The sequence below is a fragment of the Pseudopipra pipra genome, chromosome W (genome assembly GCF_036250125.1).
Source record: "Pseudopipra pipra isolate bDixPip1 chromosome W, bDixPip1.hap1, whole genome shotgun sequence".
Classification (NCBI taxonomy): Eukaryota; Metazoa; Chordata; class Aves; order Passeriformes; family Pipridae; genus Pseudopipra; species Pseudopipra pipra.
Genome location: NC_087580.1, coordinates 22490105 through 22509635, shown reverse-complemented (window position 1 = coordinate 22509635; position 19531 = coordinate 22490105). Strand labels below are relative to the sequence as shown.

The window sequence follows — 19531 nt, the reverse complement described above, 5'->3', positions numbered from 1 at the left end:
CAAAATCATTTGCCATCCTGCTGACTACACCAAATTGTTGTGGGTGGGAGTGGAAGGCTTTGAGACAAAGTTCATTAGAGAAGTCCTGCTGTTGAGTCTCAAGGTGCAGAAAGGACTCCCTGGCTTTCTAAACTCCTGCTCCGAGAGGAGCCTGGGGGCGGCTGGATCCAATCTCAGCCTCGGATTATATTAACAAAGGATTTAAGGAAAGACAGAGATGTGATTGAATCAGCTTTTAATGATGGCAAACCAGATATATTTATATAAAGTTATTTATTATTTATGACAAATGAACAGACAAATGAACAGACAAGTGAACAGAGGAAAGATCTTAACCAGAATAATTTACTACACAGTATAAATGCTACAAACCTACCAGTAGAGTATAATACAGCATAAAATAGTGCCCTGTATCAAAGCAATTCTAGGAAAGCAATTGTACCAAATTGTATCAAAACTGGCAAAAAGAAACAAACATTAGTGGGGATTGATGTAACTCCGTGTGCAATTTAACCCCTGAGTAACCATGAAGAGGCCTCCCTGCTCCATGGGACAAGCTCTGCACACTCCAGGAAAGTCTGTGGAAGAATCTGCCAGGTGAAAGTTGGGCTGGGCTTTTATAAAGAGTTTGATTGCCAGTCCCATTTCTGCAGGCCAGCCAGCAGCTTATCAGTCAAATCCTGCTTCCAAAAGCCCGGGGTGTGTTTGCAGTGGGCGAACCAGGCTGGTTTTAGCACAACCCAACACTAAAAGCAGCCCCTTGGCACCAGTGGGAGCTCAGCACAGACAGCTTGGGTTGTTTGGGTTCTCTGACAGGATTTTAGGCTTTATTTGGGCAGAGTGTCCTGCCAGACCCCCCAACCTCCGTGTCCCCCAGTTCTCCACGCTGTCAGAGCCCATGTCACGACACGTGGAGCCACTGCAACAGGTTCTTTTCCTGAGGGATCCCTTGGAGGGGATGAAAGAGAAACAGCCCTGGAGAACCGGAGTGACACCAGGGATGGCTTTTATTTTTGGCACCTCTGGAATCGTAACCGAGGGTCGCTCAGGGGGCGATTCCTGCCAGGATGAGAGCGAAGCACAGAGTCACCATGTCCCTGTGCCCATCCCACAGGATGGATCCAGCTGCAGAGCCCACAGAGAGGAGGAACTGCACTAGAATCCCACCCCACCCTGCTCCACCCATCCCATCTGACCCCACTCCATCCATCCCGCCCCAATCCTGCTCCATCCACCCCACCCAATCTCGCTCTGGAATCCCATCCCAATCCCACTCCATCCATCCCAGCTGATCCTGCTTCAGAATCCAGCCCTGATCCACCCCACAATTCCACCTGATCCCACTCTGAAATCCTGCCCTGATCTGGAATCCTGTCCCAATCCTGCTCCATCTATCCTGCCCTAATTTCTCTCTGGAATTCCACATGGATCCCACTCCACAGCTGGGGGGCAGCAGTCAGTTCCCATGTCTGTTCCTGTGGAAAGAGAAGATTGATGAGATGCTGGCCTGGATCACACACCTGGACCCATTCCAGGATCCATCATGGGATCCACATGGAGAGGATCTGGATCTGGATCCAGATACGCTGCTGGTACTCACTGTTGGCCGCATCATACCCCCTCCTCTTCCCTCCTCCCTATGGAAATAAAGTGGGATCAGGACCCGTGGCACAGGATTCCAGGAATGCTGCCAGGCAGATCCGTGCCCCTTCCCAATCCCCATCCCATGAGTTACCAGATCGGAGCTTCCAGACCCCGACTCCAATGAGGATGATGATGACGATGGCAGTGATGATGGATGCAGAGACCAGCACCGGGGTGGAATTCCATCTGGATTCCGGCTCTGGGAAGTGCGGGATGATGAAGAGGGGGAGGGGAAACCAGAACCCCCATCCTACTGCTCCACATCCCCAAATTCCTCATTTCCCAATTCCCACATTCCCCGTTCCCAGCCTCACCCCAGGCGAAGATCCTGGGCTCCGGCATTCCGGCGTGCTCCACCCGGCACCGGTACTGCTCCCGCTCCCCCGGCAGCGCCTCGATCCTGGCCCAGCTGTGGAAGGTGCCGTCGCTGTTGGGAACAATCCCGCCCCATTCCGTCTCCTGATCCCAGATTTCATCCCCCTTCAGCCAGTTGATCCCAATGATCCCGGGGTAGAATCCGTACGCGTGGCAGGACAACGTCAGGATCCCGTGTTCCTCTTTCCCAGACACATGGACATCGGGGGGCTCTGGAATGGGATAATGGTGGGATCTATCCATGGAATTCCCAAGGGAATGGGACAGCAGTGAGATGCATCCATGGAATTCCCATGGGAATAGGATGAAGGTGAGATCCGTAAACAGAATTCCCATGGGAATTCTTGCATTCCCAAATCCCATATTCCCAATTCCCACATTCCCAAGTTCCCCATTCCCATGGGAATTCTGCCCCCACCTTTTCGCTCCAGTGCCTCCTGCCCATACTGGACGTGTTTCTGGAGCACTTCTGGGCAGGTGTGCTCCAGGTAATTTGTCAACCTCTCCACCGTGATCCCGTCAGATTCCCAGAGCCTCTTGGTGATCTGGGCAGCACCATCAGCTGCCACGAAGCTCCTGGATCCCAGTTCGAAGGAGATGAAATCCTGCCCGTCGTAGCCTTCCCGATAGGATCCACGGACGCTCCCATCGGACAGGAGCTCACAGCCGCAATCCTTCTGCAGCGTGTGGAGACCTGGGGGGATGGAATCGGACCCACGGCAACCCATGGAAGTGTGTCCCAGCCCCACAGGGCCCCATTGCAGCCCTACAGAGTCCCATAGTCTGATGAAGATCCACAGATCCCGTTCCAGTCCCTTGGAATCCTACAGATCCCCCCCAGGCCCACAGATCCACATCCCAGCCCCACAGATCCACATCCCAGCCCCACAGATCCACATCCCAGCCCCACAGATCCCCCTTCCCCGGCTCCCCCCACTCACCCCCACTCTGGTTGTTCCGGATCTGCAGCATCTTCAGGTGGGTGGGGTCATTGTGCCGGTCCCTCTCGTTGATCAGGGTCTCCGTATCCCAATATCCCGGCTCAGCTCCAGCCGCCATCCACAGAGTCTGTGGCTCCAGCCGGCCCCACTCACTGTTATAGCGCGTGAAGGGGATCCTGTCCACAGATGCCACAGCCAGATCTTGGGGGAGCCCCGGGCTGGGCTCCGACACCAACACTCGCAGGTAACGCAGGGAGTGGAGAACTGGGGGGACACGGACATTTGGGGGGGCTGGGGAGGCCCAAGGTGAGAGACTGGGGGTCTGGGGGGGCTCATGGGTAAAGGAAAGGGGGAACTGGGAGAGCTGGGAGAGCCAGAAAGGGGCTTGGGGGTCCCAGGGTCAAGGAAAGAGGGATGCAGGGATGAGCAGAGGTGGGATAGAGGGTTCCAGGGGGTCGCCGTGCCCAGGAAAGGGGAGTTCAAGGGGCCCCAGTGCTGGGGAAAAAGGGATCATGGGGTGGGGAAACCCAGGATGGCAGGGAATGGGGGGTCACAGGGGTCCCCTGCATTACGGAAAAGGGGGGCTTGGGGCTGGAAAAGGCAGGAATGGGGCTCCAGGGGGTCCCAGGGTGAAGGAAAAGGAGGTGTTTGGAGTCTGGGAGAGGCTGGATGGCCAGGAAGGGGATGCAGGGGGGTACTGGTGCAGGATAAGAGGGAGTAGGAGGGTCCCAGAGCACAGGAATAGAGGTTCAGGGGGGTTTTGCTGCCACATAAGGAGGTCTAGGAGGGTCCCTGCACCTGGGGAAGGGGGTCCCAGTGCCCAACAGGAGCATGGAGAGGGTCCCAATCCCAGATAAGGGGTTCAGGGGGATCTGGGTGCTGAATAATGAGGTGCAGGAGGGTCCCCATGGCCAGGAATGGGGATCTGGGGGGTCCCAGGGTCAAGGAAAGGGGGTGAGGGCACTGGGAGAGGCAGGATGGAGGTTCAGGGGGGTCCTGTGCCCAGGAAAGGGGGGTACAGTGGTCCCCAGTGTTGGAGAAAGTGGGGTCTGAGAGCTGGGAAAGGCAGGAATGGGGGTCTAGGGGATCCCAGTATCAAGGAAAGGGGGGTCATGGGGAGACCCCAGGATGGCCGGGAATGGGGGTCCCGGGGCTCTGTCGTGTAGAAGAAATGGGGGGCTGCGGAAGGCAGGAATGGGAATCAGGGGGTCTTAGGGTCAAGCAAAAGGTGTCTAGGAAAGGTGGGATGGCTGGGAAAAGGGGTGCAGGGCGATATTGGTGCAGGATAGGTGGGCCCAGGGGGCGCTGGTGCTGGGGAAGGGGGATTTCAAGGGGTCTCAGAGTTAAGGAAAGGGGAGGCAGGGGCTCGGAGAGGGGGGATGGGTGGTCCAGGGGGTCCCTCTGCCAAGGAAAGGGAGGTCCTGCTGCTCCCAGTGTCGAGGAAAGGGGGGTCATGGGGTGGGAAACCCAGCATGGCCAGGAATGGGGGTCCTGGAGGTCCGCGGTGCTGCGGAAAAGAAGGGCTGGGGGCTGGGAAAGGAGGGAATGGGGATCCAGGGGGTCTCAAGCTCAAGGAAAAGAGGTATCTGGCAGAGGTGGGATGGCCGGGAAAAGGGGTGCAGGGGGGTCCCGGTGCCGAATGAGGGGGTGCAGGGCGGTCCCTGCGCACAGGAACGGGGGTTTCAGGTGGTCCCGATGCTGGATAAGGGGATTCAAGGGGGACCCAGTGCCCAGGAATGGGGGTCCAAGGGGGCTCCCGTGCCCGGAAGTGGCGGTCCAGGAGTTCCCGGTTCCGAGGGCCCCACTTACCCTCCGCCGCCCCCGCCGGGGTCCTCAGGAGCCCCAGGACCCCCAGCAGCGCCCCCAGACCCAGCGCCGGAGCCATGGCGCTGCCCCGCTGGCCCCGCCCACAGAGCCGCCTCCGGCCCCGCGATTGGCGCCGCTATTTCCTGACCGCCAATGGCAGCACGATGTGCTCATGACGTCACCGGTCGCCGAGCAGATCCTGGTCGCGCAGTTTGGGAGACGGAAGCGATCGAGGGATCGGGAGGGGCGGGGACGGGGACGGGGGAGTTCCTGGGAATTCTCCTGGATCCCCTTTGGGACCCCTCCGGGCACCCCCTGGACCCTCCTCGGCCCCCCTTCGACCCTCCTCGGCCATGTACTGTGAGGCCTCCGGGCCGGGCTGAGCTGAACTCCCGGGCCCTGCGCTTAAACTCGGCCTTAAACCCGCTGGTTTGGGGCCAAAGCGGGGGAAGCGCCGGGATCTGCGGATCCCGCGGGGACGGGGGGGATCTCCCTGTGCCAGTGCCCTCCCCGCGCAGCCCCCACTGCCCCCCGCAGACCCTCCTCATCCCTCCTGGATACTGCGTTCCAGAGCTTCCCAGGGACGGCTCAGGCGTGTCCCGCCCGAACTCCTCCCAGAGCAGCTCCTGGGCCGTTCCTTGGGAGACACCGAGGGGGAAAAGCTCCAGTTTTGGCTGCGTGTGCGGGTCCCCACCCCCGGCGGAGCAGGGCTGGGCGCTGGGACTCCGACCCCTGATCCCGAATCTCCTTCTCTGTCTTTCTCGTCTCCCTTTCCTCGGGGTGATCATAAATCCCAGAGGGGCTGGAGAACCCCTTTCCCAGTCGTGGGTTTCCCAGGGAAGTGGGTGCAGGGGTATCCCAGTGTCCAGGAATGGGGGTTCAGAGGGGTCCCAGGGTCAAGGAACGGGGGGGGCTGGGAGAGGTGGGATGGCCGGGAAAGGGGTTGCAGGAGGTCCCAGAGCCGGATAAGGGGGTGCAGGGGGGTCCTGGAGCTGGGGAAGGAGCTGCAGGGGCGTCTCAGTGCCCAGGAATGGGGACTCAAGGGGGTCCCAGGGTCCAGGAAACGGGGGGCTCCCAAAAGCCCTCCCTGGGAGGAGCAGGAGGTGGGTCAGGAGCTCTGTGGGGAGAGCAAAGAGGGTGACACCGGGATGGGGGGGGCGGCGTCCGGCGGCAGCTCTGGGTTGGGGCGGGGGCAGGATCCGGGAAACAGCGGCGGCTGCCGGGAAGGGACTGGGATGGATTGGGACGGGATGGGATGGACTGGGGTGGACTGGGATACCGGGATACACTGGGACCAGGAGCAGGACCCAGCAGGACCAGAACTGAGGCAACAGGGATCATACTGGCAGCAATTGGGAACACTGAGGGCTACTGGGAGCATGCTGGAGGCAACTGGAATATACTGGGAGGGACTGGGATCATAATGGTGGAACCTGGAACCTCACTGGGGTAACTGAGAGTGACTGGGAATGAGTCACACACTACAAGTGTGCTGAGGACTCTAAGTGGGATCTACTGGGAGTGTCTGTAACCATAGTGGGGGTGACTGGGACCACTGTGGGAGCAACTGGGACCATGCTGGGGGGAACTGGGACCATGCTGGGGGGAACTGGGACCATGCTGGGGGGAAGTGGGACCATGCTGGGGGGAAGTGGGAGCAACTGTGAGTGACTGGATCTACGATGGGGTAACTGGGATTGACTGGGACCATGCTGAGAGAAGACTGGGATTATACTTGGATTGACTGGATCTACGCTAGGGGCAACTGGGAGCAACTGGGACCATGCTGGGGGCAACTGGGATCAGACCAGGATCATCCTGGGAGTGAATGTGTCAGTGCAAGGGGCAACTGGGAGCATCTTGGCCCATGCTGGGGACAACTGGGATCATACTGGGATCACAGTGGGAGCAGCTTGGCCCATGCTAGGGACAACTGGGATCATATTGGGAGCAACTGGGACTAGACTGAGGGTGACTGAGCTCATACTGGGATCATACTGGCAGTGCCTAGGAACATGCTGCGGGTAGTTGGGATCATGCTGGGGCAACTGGGATATACTGGGAGCAAGTGGGATTATGCCAGGGGTGACTGGGAGCAACTAGGACCGCCCTGGGGATGATGGAGAGTGGCTGTGAGCAATTGGGATCATGCTGAAAGCTACTGGGAGCAACTGGGAGTGACTGGGATCATGCTGGGAGTGACTAGGAGCATGCTGGGGGTGCCTGGGATATACTGGGAGAGACTGGGAGTGACAGGGTTCATACTGGAAGTGACTGGGACCATATCGGGAGTGTTTGGGATCATACTGGAATCATTCTGGGAGGGACTGGAAGCAACTGAAGCCATTCTGGGGGTGACTGTGTGTGACTGGGAGTAAGTGGGTGTAAAGGGGGTACTTTTGACTTAGATGATCAATGGAGCATAGAGGTGTGAGAAAGAAGTTATATTGGGATGTAAAACCAGCCAGAGTATTGTAAAATGTAATTTTATGGCACAAGTTAACTGTAAGGTCCATTGTGTCTTCAGCAAGTCAACTTGATGTCCCCATTATCAGAGCTGAGTTCCTCCTTGGCTTGGCCCCATACTGCAAGATGGACACAAATACCCTTGAAACACAGTGGGAGAGGTCCATAGGGGTGAGGAAGATGATGGTGAGAGGAAGATTCTGTGGGCAGGGGTCGCTGGCCCCTTGCCCTACAGCAGGGCATGGGCTGACTGTTGCTGTTGGGTAATGAACAGGCGGGGTTTGGCTGCCACTCAGGCATCACCTTATACTGTGCCCTGGCCCTACGTGGTGTAATGTGGAGCTGATAAAATGGGGTGTCAGAGCTGCTGGGGTGAGCGATCCTCATCCTGCCACCGAGACTGTGTTGTTCCACCGGGACGCCCGCTAAGCACGGGCACCGACCAGCTGCTGCAGATCCTGACAGCCCTGGCCTGTCTGTGTGGGTAAGCACAGGTTATTGATAGGAAGCAACCAAGAAAGCAAATTGGTTTATATCCTTTTTTGGTATGCCTTTAATTCCTTTTTTACTAGTTAATACTGTATTACAAGCTGTTCATAGTACTGTATGAATGCCAACCGATAAAATAGTTATTTTGTTTTCTGTTTCAGCTTTTGATTCTCCTTACCAGTAGTTTTTTGTTATTCTCACTGCAATAAAAGATTTTTGGTTTTTGTAGTGTTTGAATGTCTGTTGTATTTGTCTTTATTCTGGGCATGTAATACAGGTATTGGAATGGGCTGCCCAGGGAGGTGGTGGAGTCACTGTCCCTGGAGGTGTTTAGGAAAGATTGGACATGTCACTTGGTGCCGTGGTCTGTCTGACATGCTGGGGATGGGTCATAGACTGGACACTGGTTGATCTCCCAAGTCTCTGCCACCCTCAGGGACTCTGGGCTTCTGTGCCATCCCAGCCTTTGGGGACAGCGTGTTGGTGGCTCAGAGGCTCCATCCTTGCCTTGCCTTGCCCATCTCCGGGCTGCCAGGCAAGGGCCTTGTGACATCACAGCCTCTGTGGAACAGTGAGGTGGCTGAAAACTGTCAGTGCTGCGTCCCCGTGCCCAGAGCCTGGGCAGAAGTCGGCTGGCAGGGACGGGCAGAGACTGTGCAGAGGTGTCAGCTCGTCCCGCAGCAGCACGATGCCCAGCCAGGGCATCTCCTGGCTCCTCAGGCTCTCGGTGCTCCTGCTCTTGCCTGGCACACTCGAGCCTTGCAGCCGTGCCACAGGTGCCATTGCTGAGAACTGGGGTTTTCCTTGGATGGCCCCTTGCCAGAAAAGGCAGGAGAGGCTGGAGAGAGGGGAAGGAGGGGGGTCAGGCCGCTGGGATGGTGCCGGCGGGCCGTGAGCCCGAAGCCAGCAAGGCCTTGGGCCCACACGGTGTCAGGCGAGGACTGAGAGCCCCCAGGGAGGAGGAAAGCTGGGCAGGCCCCAAGGCTCCTGGGCCTCTTCCTTGCCAGCCCTTTGGCCAAGGCCCCGAGGCAGAGGTGGGGCTCAGCCCCTGCACAGCAATGGGGCACAGGCTGAGCCCCAGGGACACCAGAGCCAGGCAGCCTGAGCTCTTCTTCCTGCAGCGTCTGCCTGGGGCAGCCCAGCCAGGCCTGAGTCTCTGCAGGAGAGGCCAAGCCCAGCCAGAGAGGGCTCAGCCCTCTGAGGCTGCACTCACTGCAAAGGGAACAAAACCTTGGCCCAGAGGACATCCTGCCCCCAAATGGAGAACTGGAAATGCCAAGAATAAAAAAGTCACCCCCCTCCATTAGTCAAGAAATGTTTAGATCTCTTTACTAAAAGCATCCAGGACTCGGGTCACCCAGTTTTCTCTCGGACAAGGCTTTGCAGGGGCTGCTTGGGAAAGGGAAGCCCTGGGGCCCCAGTGCAGATGGGTGGGGCTGCACTCTGGGGGGGTCGGCCTTTGGCTCTTGGCTTCCAGGGGCCCCCAGGAGTCAGTGAGCCGGGCTGGGGACGAGGGGCAGGACTGGCTGGGATTGGCTCTGGGGCCTGGCTCAGAAAATGGAAGTGTCCCCATGGGGGCAGCTGGAAAGGGCCCAGGAAGGAAATGCTGCCCCAGCGCAGGCTGTGGCAGTGGGGAGTGTGCAGGGGGAGGAGGCTGGGCCAGAGCAGGGCTGGGCAAGAACGGCCAAGCCCTGGGGGGGTTCTCCCCCGGCCCCCAGGGCCCAGCCCCTGATGGGAGGGCCTTGGGCAGGGCCTGGGGCGACTGCAGGAACCTCCGAGGCAGCCCAAGGGCCGTGCTTTTGGCAGCTGGGTTGACAGGCCCAGCTCTCTGAAAGAAAAGTTGAGGGCTCTGAGGCAGAGAGGGGATGAGAACCAGGTACAGGCTTGGGAATTGCCAGAAGAGCTTTTGAAATGAGTGCAGGGAAAGGGATGTCTAAGAACAAGTCCCTTAGGAGAGGGAAGCAGAGAGTCTTAGTTTTGACCCCAGCACTAGAGTGTGCAGGGCAGAGCAGAGAATATCACCCATGTAAGATTGTTGTGCATCCCTCCTTGCAGTTCTGACAGGCACTTCTCTTCAAAGGTCGTTAAGTGAGCATCTTTTAGTTCTTTCTTTCCAGGTGGGATGCAAGCGGTGGGGTGGGCTATCGGCACCGGAGGGCAGAGGAGCAAGGTGAGCATTTTCCTGACAATCTGAATCAGATGTTAGTTCTGGTGGGCTGTATTTTTGGTGCATCTAAGCACATCCCTTGTCATTTGCTTTTTTTTCCCGGTGGTAGGCAACCCAACAAACGTCAGCAGAATGGGAAGGAGGTCCTTGCAGTAAGAGGTCAGTATAAAGGAACCTGAGAGGACTTTTGGTCCCAATGTTGCCCTCTGAGGGGATCTGTCAGTATGTGCCTTTGCCTGGGTGATTTCTTTGCAGTGGCCGTGCGTATTGCCAGGGGAGCAGAGCCACAGGCCGAGGAGCCGAGCGACAAGGTCAGGTGCTCTTCCACTGGCCTAGTGGGCAAGGGCAGGGTATTGCAGGGCTCAGCAATTAAGCATTCCCTTCTTCTCTTTGGAGGTGCCGTCCCGCTAGGCTTTGGAAAGAGATGAGCATTCCAGGTGAGTCGGAGAGGTAGCGAGGAGGAGCAGGGGCCCAGGGAACTTTCAGAAATGCCACAGAACATTTTGTTTCCCTATTCCAGGTGTGCCATGCAGTGAGAGCCACAGGCTGTGACTCTGGCAGGACCCAGGGCCTCGAGGACCTCAGTGCACTCAGGAGACGGTGTGTGGTGGTGTCATGGTTTGAGATAGCCCCAAAATCCAATTCCCTAGCTCCATTCCCCCCTCCCACATCTCAGCCTAATGTGAGATGGGTTTTTCCAGACAAAACACACCAGACTCAAAGTGGGGGAAAAGGAATATATTACAATGACTGTACAAATAAATACCATATCACATTATACACACGATCACAACTATCTCTACCATGACATATAGTATTTACAATGGATCAGATCTCTTCTCCAAATAAAAGTCCAGGAGGGAAAGAAGGACAGATCCCTTCCAGTTCTTAAGCAGCAGCATCTTCTAAGGCAGCGATCTGTCTGTCCTCTCCACATGCAGCAGCTGATAGCTGGCTTTCTGCCAGCACTCATGAGGGAGGTATCCAAACTCTCCCTCGGCCCCCTTGACACAGGCAAAGGGGTCTTCCGTGGGCTTCGTAACCCCAGACAAGGTCGTTTCACCACGTCATATCACGAAGACACAGGGGGGTCTTCGTGACGGTCTGGTATCTCTTGCAGGGCCTCTGTGCCCTGTCTCTCAGGCTGCCACCGTGGCAGCAGTGCGGGGGGGGGAGCCAAGGTCAACTCCCCCCGCATTCCATCTGGCCGTCCCGGTCCAGCTCCAGGATGTCTTTTGAGCTTCTCAGCTCCTCTCTCTCCAGTGCTGCATGTCCAAAACTCTTCTCCTTAATAGGAGTCCATCTCCCTCTTTTCTCAGAGGGATTTCACAGGAGTTTGGGGGGCTGGTACAGTCTTACCCCAAGAACTCTGTCTCTCAGCTGCTGGCTCTCTTTCTCCTCCCTTTCCAGGAGTCTTCTCTGCGGTGCTGCATGTTGTTTCTGCTGCTCCTCCGGTTCAGGTCTTATCTCTGGCTCTCTGCCACTGTTTCTCTGGTCAGTGTCGGCTGCTGCTCTGCGCCCATGGAGAAAAACATCTCCTGGCATAGCTACAGGCACCTAGCCCAGCTTTATGCTGTTCCAGGTCCCCGCAGCCCCCCCCCGGGGGCCTGGGGGCCAAAGCCCCCCTGTGGGGCTCGGAACCCCTTCCTCGTGGCTCTACAACATGGCCACCTCTCCTCAACAACCAAACTACAACTCATCTCTTCCGGTGCTTATTGGTATGTTGACATTTTGCAGGAACGTCCATTGGGCAGAACTTCAAAACTTCCAGGGGTTTCCACCCCTTGGGGTCTACCACTTTTCTTAGCCTCCGGGGGAAAACAAGATTCAAACCACGACAGGTGGAATGGTTGGGGTTTGGCCGATGTGCTGCTAAAGTCCTGCACTGATTTTGGTTACCTTTCTTGGAGCTGATGAAGAGAAGAACCCAGCGACTGCAGGAACCTCAGAGCCAGCTGAAGGGACATGCTTTTGGAAGGTGGATTGGCAGGCCCAGCTCTCTGAAAGATAAGTCGAGGGCTCTGAGCCAGACAGGGATGAGAACCGGGTACAGGCTTGGGAATTGCCGGGAGGGCTTTTGAAATGAGTGTAGGGAAAAGGGATGTCTAAGAACAAGTCCCTTAGGAGAGGGAAGTGGAAAAGAGGAGTTTTGACCCCAGCACTAGGGTGTGCAGGGCAGAGCAGAGAATATCCCCCATGTAAGATTCTTGTGGGTCCATGTTTGCAGTTCTGACAGGCACTTCTTGTCATGGTCTGTCCTTTCCATTCCAAAATAGGTCCTGGCAACCAAAGAACCAACACCCCACACCATAGTGCAGACCAACCCATGTGCTTTGGGCCCTTTTGTTGTCCTATCCATTCCGGCCTATCCTCTCCATTCCAGAATAGCCTCTGGAAACCAAAGAACCAAGCCCCCACCATGTGACAGTTCAACCCCATCCGTGTGCCAAGGGCTCCTTTGTGGTGTCACAGCCTATCCTCTCCTTTCCAAGATGGGCCCTGGCAACCAAAGGACCAACGTCCTACAACACCAAAGTGAAGCCCCACCTGTGTTCCACGGGCCCCTTTGTGATGTCATGGCCCATCCTCTCCATTCCAGAATAGCCCCTGGCGACCAAAGAACCAACACACCACACCAGCACAGTGCAGACCAACCCATGTGCTTTGGGCCCTTTTGTGATGTCACAGCCTATCCTCTCCATTCCGGAATAACCCCTGGCAACCAAATAGCCGAAGCCTCACGACCCTGAAATGCAGCCCCACCCATGTGTCATGGACCCCTTTGTGATGTCACGGCCTATCCTCTCCATTCCGGAATGGGCCCTGGCAACCAAAGGACCAATGTCCTACAACCCCAAAGTGAAGCCCCACCTGTGTGCCATGGGCCCCTTTGTGATGTCACTGACTATCCTCTCCATTCCAGAATGGCCCCTTGTGGTAGTTTCAGCTAGGCTGAACACCAGGTGTCCATCTAGACTACATTAACCAACACCCCCCAGAGGGAAAGGGAAGAGGGAAGGAAAAAAAAAAAACCCATAAAAAAATGGATTTACTAAGGAAAGGCAGTTTACATTTACACAGAGAAGAAAATAAGAGTAAAAGCACTGCACACACACAGGGAAAAAGAAACTAACAGTAAAATTCTACTTCCCCACGAGAAGCGAGGCATCTCCTCTGAGGAGCGGCTGTCTGCAGGGCAGCTATCCCAGAAGAGAGAGAGCAAGCTGCTTCCTCCTCGCTCTCTTATATCTGAGCTGACATAGCATGGTATGGAATATCTGTTTGGTCAAAATAAATCAGCTGACTTACCCTAAGTTCTCTCCCAGGAAAAGGAAATGTAATTTAGGTAAACAAACCCACTACAATCTCCAGCCCTTTTTCCATACCATTTTACATCACACCCATATCCCATATTCGCCTATATCCTGTGCTTATACAGGTCTTGTCTTCTAAGGCTATCTTATTGTTCAACATCAGCATCAGCTTAGTTCAGGTCTTCCTTGTCTGGTGACTTATTTCCTGTAACATACAACTTAGAATGCAAATTAATTTTCCCCCAAAGTTAAATCTCCTTGAGGCACACACTGGGTCTCTCCATCTTCTCTCATTATCCATCAAGTATATCCTGGTCCCTGACCAAAGATAATCCCACGAATGGGTTTGCCTTGGCTCGAGGCAAGGTTAATCCAAACTGCTTTACCTAACATACCTCTCAAGTGAATTACTGGGACTTTGTCTCCATCCACAGTGTGAAGAAATTCTGAGTGGGCAGGGCCAGCTCAACTGATGTAGCCTTTGCTAGGTGCTGATCTCAATTCTTGAAAGTTCCCCCACCCAATGCCTTCAGAGTGGTTTTCAGCAGTCCATTACACCATTCAACCTTCCCAGCGGCTGGTGCATGGTATGGGATCTGATTCACCCACTCAATGCCATGTTCCCTTGCCCAAGTAGTAACTAAACTGTTTTTGAAATGAGTCCCATTGTCTGACTCAATTCGCTCTGGGGTGCGAATGCAAGTACTGTCACCACAGGACTTGCTTTTCAAGACCCAGAATGGTATTTCAGGCAGTTGCATGAGGCACCAGATAAGTCTCCAACCATCCAGTGGTGGCTTCCACCGTCGTGAGCACATAGCATTTACCTTGGTGGGTTTGTGGCAGTGTGATATAATCAACCTGCCAAGCCTCCCTATATCTGTACTCCACCATATCACAGGGGCTTCACTCTTTTTGCTTGTTTAATGGCAGCGCATGTCTCACAATCATGGATAGCCTGGGAAATAGTGTCCATAGTTAGATCCACCCCTCGGTCTCGTACCCATCTGTAGGTGGCATCTCTGCCTTGATGGCCTGAAGCTTCGTGTGCCCATTGACCTAGGAACTACTCCCCCTTATGCTGCCAGTCTAGATCTGTCTGTGACACCTTGACTTGTGCAGCTCGATCTGCTTGTTTGCTGTTGTGATGTTCTTCATTAGCAGCTCAATTTTTGGGTACATGGGCATCTACATGGCAGAGTCTCACAGTCAGCTTCTCAACCCGAGCAGCAATGTCTTGCTACAAATCAGCAGCCCAGATGGGTTTTCCTCCACACTTCCAATTAGTCTTCTTCCACCGATCCAGCCACCCCCACAGAGTATTGGCCACCATCCATGAGTCAGTGTAGAGGTAAATCCTTGGCCACTTCTCTTGTTCAGTGTGGTGGTTTGAAAAACACAGGAATTTTTAAAAAAAGCCAATTTAAGGGGGTTGTTACAATTCGTTCTAATGTGAAAGGGAAGAAGTTTTCAGACACATACAACTTGGTATTAGGGGAAAGGAAAATATTTACTGTGGGAGGCGTGTCTAAGGTGGCACAGAGGATGTGCCCAGCTACAGAGCCCAAGGAGCATGTCCCAGAGTTAGTAAACTGGTTGGTTAAGAAAGTCACATGATATGTAAGGATAAAAGGGCGCGCGAGTTTGAATAAACGCTCTTTGTCCACAACATCGCACGAGGAGCATCATTCATTCCTTGTTATACAAGGGTCCCACGCTACATATGATGCTCGAATGGGACAATTTTAGCTTATATTAAGCGAGATATTTCACCCTGGATCAGGTATATAAGTGGTAGTTTCCGGTTATCAGGTCTATTAGTTTGACTTGGGAATCTTTGACCACAAAAAACTTTGACGTCAATAAACCCCATGGTCTTAGTGGCATCTAAGAGACGGATAGTTAGTTTAGCGAGTTCGAAAAATATTAGGTAGTGCACGGAAGAAGAGAAGAGTTAAGGAAGAAGCCGAGAGGTCAGAGCAGGCAACCGGAGAGAGCGGAGAGGGTCAACGCAACATCAAAAGCAGTGAGTCTGTCTGAGATGTGCCCCGCACGTCTAAGACTGTTCCCTGGGTGAGACGTGGCTGCAGCTCGGAGACCCGAGCTGCGGAGCACCTTAAGATCGTCAGGGAAAAGCCTGTTGATCCCCTAAGTGTCGGTCATCTGGTAAAAGCGGCATCCTGCTGCCGACTGCGCTGGATCACGTGCGAGAAGCGGTTTCGCTGCCGCCCATACCATCCCAGCCCCACCGCACGACCCCCGCATTGCCTTTCTGCCTAGCGGAAAGCGCAGAGCTCCGTGCCGCTGCACCACCGGCCCGGCACCTAGTGCCTGTTGCCTAGCAACTACTAAAACCGTAGTTTGGAAGTGTCATAAATTAGGACCACAACGGATCAGTATACCAATTAGAATTTATTAATTATGGCAAGAGAATATGAGCAAATGCAGCACTGGGCGACAGGGGAGTCACTGCTCCGCCAACTGCCGCACTATCATGCTAAGACAGTCTCTTTTTATATCCTTCTAGTTCCGTTTTCTGTGATGTGGTAACAGTACTCTTGCGCATGCCTGGGTTGTTGCTAGGGGGTCTTTTCTGCCTCCAGGTGGTCGTTGAGGCTGAAGTAAGACGTCTTCCTCAGGTGTCCTTTTTCTGCCCTTTTGTTCTTAGTAGCAGTTGTCTTCCTTATATGGGCTGTCCTCTTAGTTCTTGGAACATTTAGCAACCTTAAGGTATATCTTGCACAAGCATCAGCCTAGTTCTTTGTGGTTTAGCACCTGTTTTAGCTTAGTGGTTAAGCAGTACATCCTGCCTTAGCTTAGCGGTTGAGCAATACATGCTGTTTGATAAACAATACCCCAACATATTCCATTACAATCCCCCCTTTTTCTTTTTTCATAATTATTTGTTTATCAAACACTATTTTCTTTCTCCCTTTGATAGCAAGTAAACTTCTTTTCACTTTGGTTACAATTATTATCATAAACACAATGCATTATTTCACACTCATTATCAGACTCATCAGTGGCTACAACATTGTATCTTGAAGTAAACATTAATAATTCTGTAATTTCAAAGCGTTCTTTAATAAAGGGCAAAACATATTTTAAAATGCATGGTCCAAACATTAGTCCCAATATAATCATGATTATTGGTCCTGCTAAGGTCGAAAGTAAAGTGGTTAGCCATGGTGAAACATTAAACTAAGTTTCATACCATGATCGATTGGTTTCTCTATCTTTCTTCCTTTGTTCTTACTGCTTCCTTAATTCTGCCATAGTGTCTAGTACTACTGCTGTATGGTCAGCATAGGAACAGCATTCTTCTTTAAGAGCTACACATAATCTTCCTTCTTTTAGAAATAATAAATCCAATCCCCTTCTATTCTGCAGGACGACTTCTAATAGTGATTTGACCGATGTAGTTAAATTTTCTATAGTTTGCTCTAGTCTTGTCAAATCTTCATCAACAACTAGTTGTAAATCTTGTATCTCTTTTCCCTTTATCAGAGAAGCTATTCTAGTTCCTGCTCCTGCACCTGCAAGCAACAGGACTACTACAGTTATCACGGTGACAGGGTCTCTGACCTGTCTAGGAAGTTCTCCTTTGAAATGTCGAAATACCTCTTCTGAGGTATGATATAATTATTTGGATACAAAACACACTTTCATTAAAGACATTAAGAGATAGGCATGGAGTTATTCTTATGTCTGAGCATACCCACTTCGCTCTTCCTGATGGTATTACTCATTTGTCACTTTTCTTTCTATGTTCTCCTATGGCCTATCTAGAGATAGCTTTTTTACATAGAGGTTGGTACCTAGTAGGGACAGTTCCGATACATCTACCTTTGCTTGTCAGCATTTGTATTGTTATCCCTTGGATATGATTTCTTTGTTCCTCCCATTTGCATTCTAGAGGATTTGATCCATTTGACCATCGGATTTTATTAGGTTTTCTTATTGCTTCAAAATAGGGTGGCCTGACGTTATAACATAACCAGCAGTCTAGCATAAGGTTCGGTTTACTTGTATTAAGATGCTTGCATTAAATCTCATAAAGGGTCCCTAGGGTAGCATTGGGTACAGAGGGTTTAGCAGCATTAATAACTTTGTTGTGTATAGAAGGCAGCTGCTGCAAACATGACAAACTAGACAAAATGAGGGATTCTTTCATGCGAATTTTCTGCACGTATCGGTGCTATCAATAGTACAATGGGGACTGCAATTATGTAAACAGTGCCTAGAGAAAAACTCTTCTTTATTGATTCTGATTCTTTTATTAATTTGGATATTACCAGCTCTTTTATCTTCACCAGTCCTGGGGGAGTTCGGCCATCGCGGCTTTCGTGTCCCACAGCTTAGGCTCTTCCGTTTTTTGGCGTTTCCTCCTCTGCCTCGCCTGTCGGCTCGATTGCTTCGAGTCACAGGGTGTTTCATCTTCTCGGCAGCAGGAGTCCCAAGTAGGAATATGCCTCTTTTTAGTGAGACGTGCTGTATATGCGGACCATGAGGTAGCCTTTACCATAGGCTCGTCACACGACACGGCACTAACGTCCCGTCGGCACTGGACTTTTACTATATCTACAACGAAAGGGGTTGGTACTCTGTATGAATAACAAAAATATTGAGGGTTAACTCCAAAATCGTAATAATCCCAATATTTGGGGGATCCCCTCAGAATTCCTTCTTTTTTCAACTGTTCTAATGCCCAATAAGTAAATTCTCGTTCTGATCGATAGCACTGATCACAGACTCCTCTAGGAGGATATCCGTAGATACAGTGCGTCCACCATTTCTCTTGGCACTTTTTACATTTAAAACAAACAAATGGATAACATTCACAACCTGGTGTATTACACCACACTCTTATATCTAGGGTATCAATGTTTTCTAGATCTGCGTGTTCCCTCAGTGTTATGTATGAACCAATATATTTTAACACATTCCTTTTCCCCACTTTGCGATCTTCCATAAGTAATATACAAGCAATGATATAATGAATGCCACAATAAATGCTAGTAGGCACTTAATTCCAAAAGGTAAGGCAGCAAAGAAATTGCTTAATGTCTCTATCATAACTTATTTTCTTAAGACTAGCTTGGTGTCTTCCAGAAGTGTCGACTACTTTCCAGCGTGAGGGATTCACTAGTCTTTCAATGCAACTGGCATGTGTCCATCCACGTTCTGCAGCTCGAATTGGTGTTTTTACATTTTCACAGCCCTGTTAAATATATGCACTCACAGTGTATCTTTTTAATGAGCAACATACCAACATTTTGGTATGAGACTCATCTTTGTCAGTATACTATATAGCAGCATTAAATGTAGCAGCATTAAATATAGCAGCATTAAAATCCCCATTCACTCTTTCTACTTTTCCCAAGCTTTTGGGATGCCAGGGGGTGTGGCATTCTCATTTTATACTCAAAATTTTCTGTCCATTCCTTAGTGAACGTGATTTGCTGTAGCCCTTGAGATAGGGAATGACTTCCCACTCAAAGGTAATATAATTTCTACTTTGTTCTTTTAGAGGAAATGTCCAGAAGTCCTCTTTCAGGTAGAATACCAAACATTTGGGTTTATTTGTTGTTCATTTTCCATGGTCAAAGGATAAGGTGACAAGCAGGAGTTCACCTGTACTGAAAAGTGGATTCCTGTTTATGGGGACTTAATTTTAATTTTATCAAGGACTTAGGATGACTACGGTCCCCTAAAATATAGGGCCCTTTTGACTGTCTTATTCTTCTTTCAAGATTTCTTCATCTCAAATCTTTTGTCTATAATTCTTCTTCACGTACTCTTTTCCATAGTAGAAACAACTTCTTTGTTCTCTCTTGGTCTTATTACTCTTTTCCTCTCTCCTTACATACACTTTCTGGACTTCTCTCAACAACTCATCCAATCCTCTACCTTGCCAGTTTTCTAATTTTTCAATTTTCTTTCTAATGTCCTCCCATGATTTAGCCACAAACTGTAGCTTAATCAATCCTCGTCCTACTAGATTATCATGGTCGACACCCAAATACCCCGGAAAGCTTTTCTCAATCTTTCCAGCCATTCAGTAGGGCTTTCATCCGTCTTTTGCATCTTGTTCAATGCTTTGTTGATATTTTGACCATGTTCCCTAATACCCTGAATCACTATTGTTCTCAAATCTTGCATATTAGTTCTGTCGACCAATTCTTGGTTATTCCAATCAAGTCTTTGAAGTGGCCAGTTTGTATCTGCCTGTGGTCCCTGGGCGTGCTGCACATCCCAGATTCTCATCCCAGCTCGCTTAATCATTTTCCGTTCTTCAGTCGTAAATAATTGACTTAAGATTGATTGCA

At 52.0% G+C, this 19531-nt stretch overlaps 1 protein-coding gene and 1 long non-coding RNA gene across 2 annotated transcripts in view; one reads left to right on the top strand and one right to left on the bottom strand.

Moving 5' to 3' along the window:
- LOC135405712 (uncharacterized) overlaps nucleotides 1-19531 on the top strand; it is a 958894-nt gene that overhangs the window by 212011 nt on the left and 727352 nt on the right. The gene's annotated exons all lie outside the window — the stretch shown is intronic.
- Nucleotides 1304-4892, bottom strand: LOC135405374 (class I histocompatibility antigen, F10 alpha chain-like). Its single transcript, XM_064640067.1, has 7 exons — nucleotides 4770-4892; nucleotides 2961-3224; nucleotides 2438-2713; nucleotides 1959-2231; nucleotides 1736-1843; nucleotides 1601-1637; nucleotides 1304-1475 (listed from the first exon to the last, which is right to left on the bottom strand). The coding sequence occupies exons 1-6, from the start codon at nucleotides 4843-4845 to the stop codon at nucleotides 1612-1614; spliced, it is 1023 nt and encodes a 340-aa protein (XP_064496137.1). The 5' UTR covers nucleotides 4846-4892; the 3' UTR covers nucleotides 1304-1475; nucleotides 1601-1611.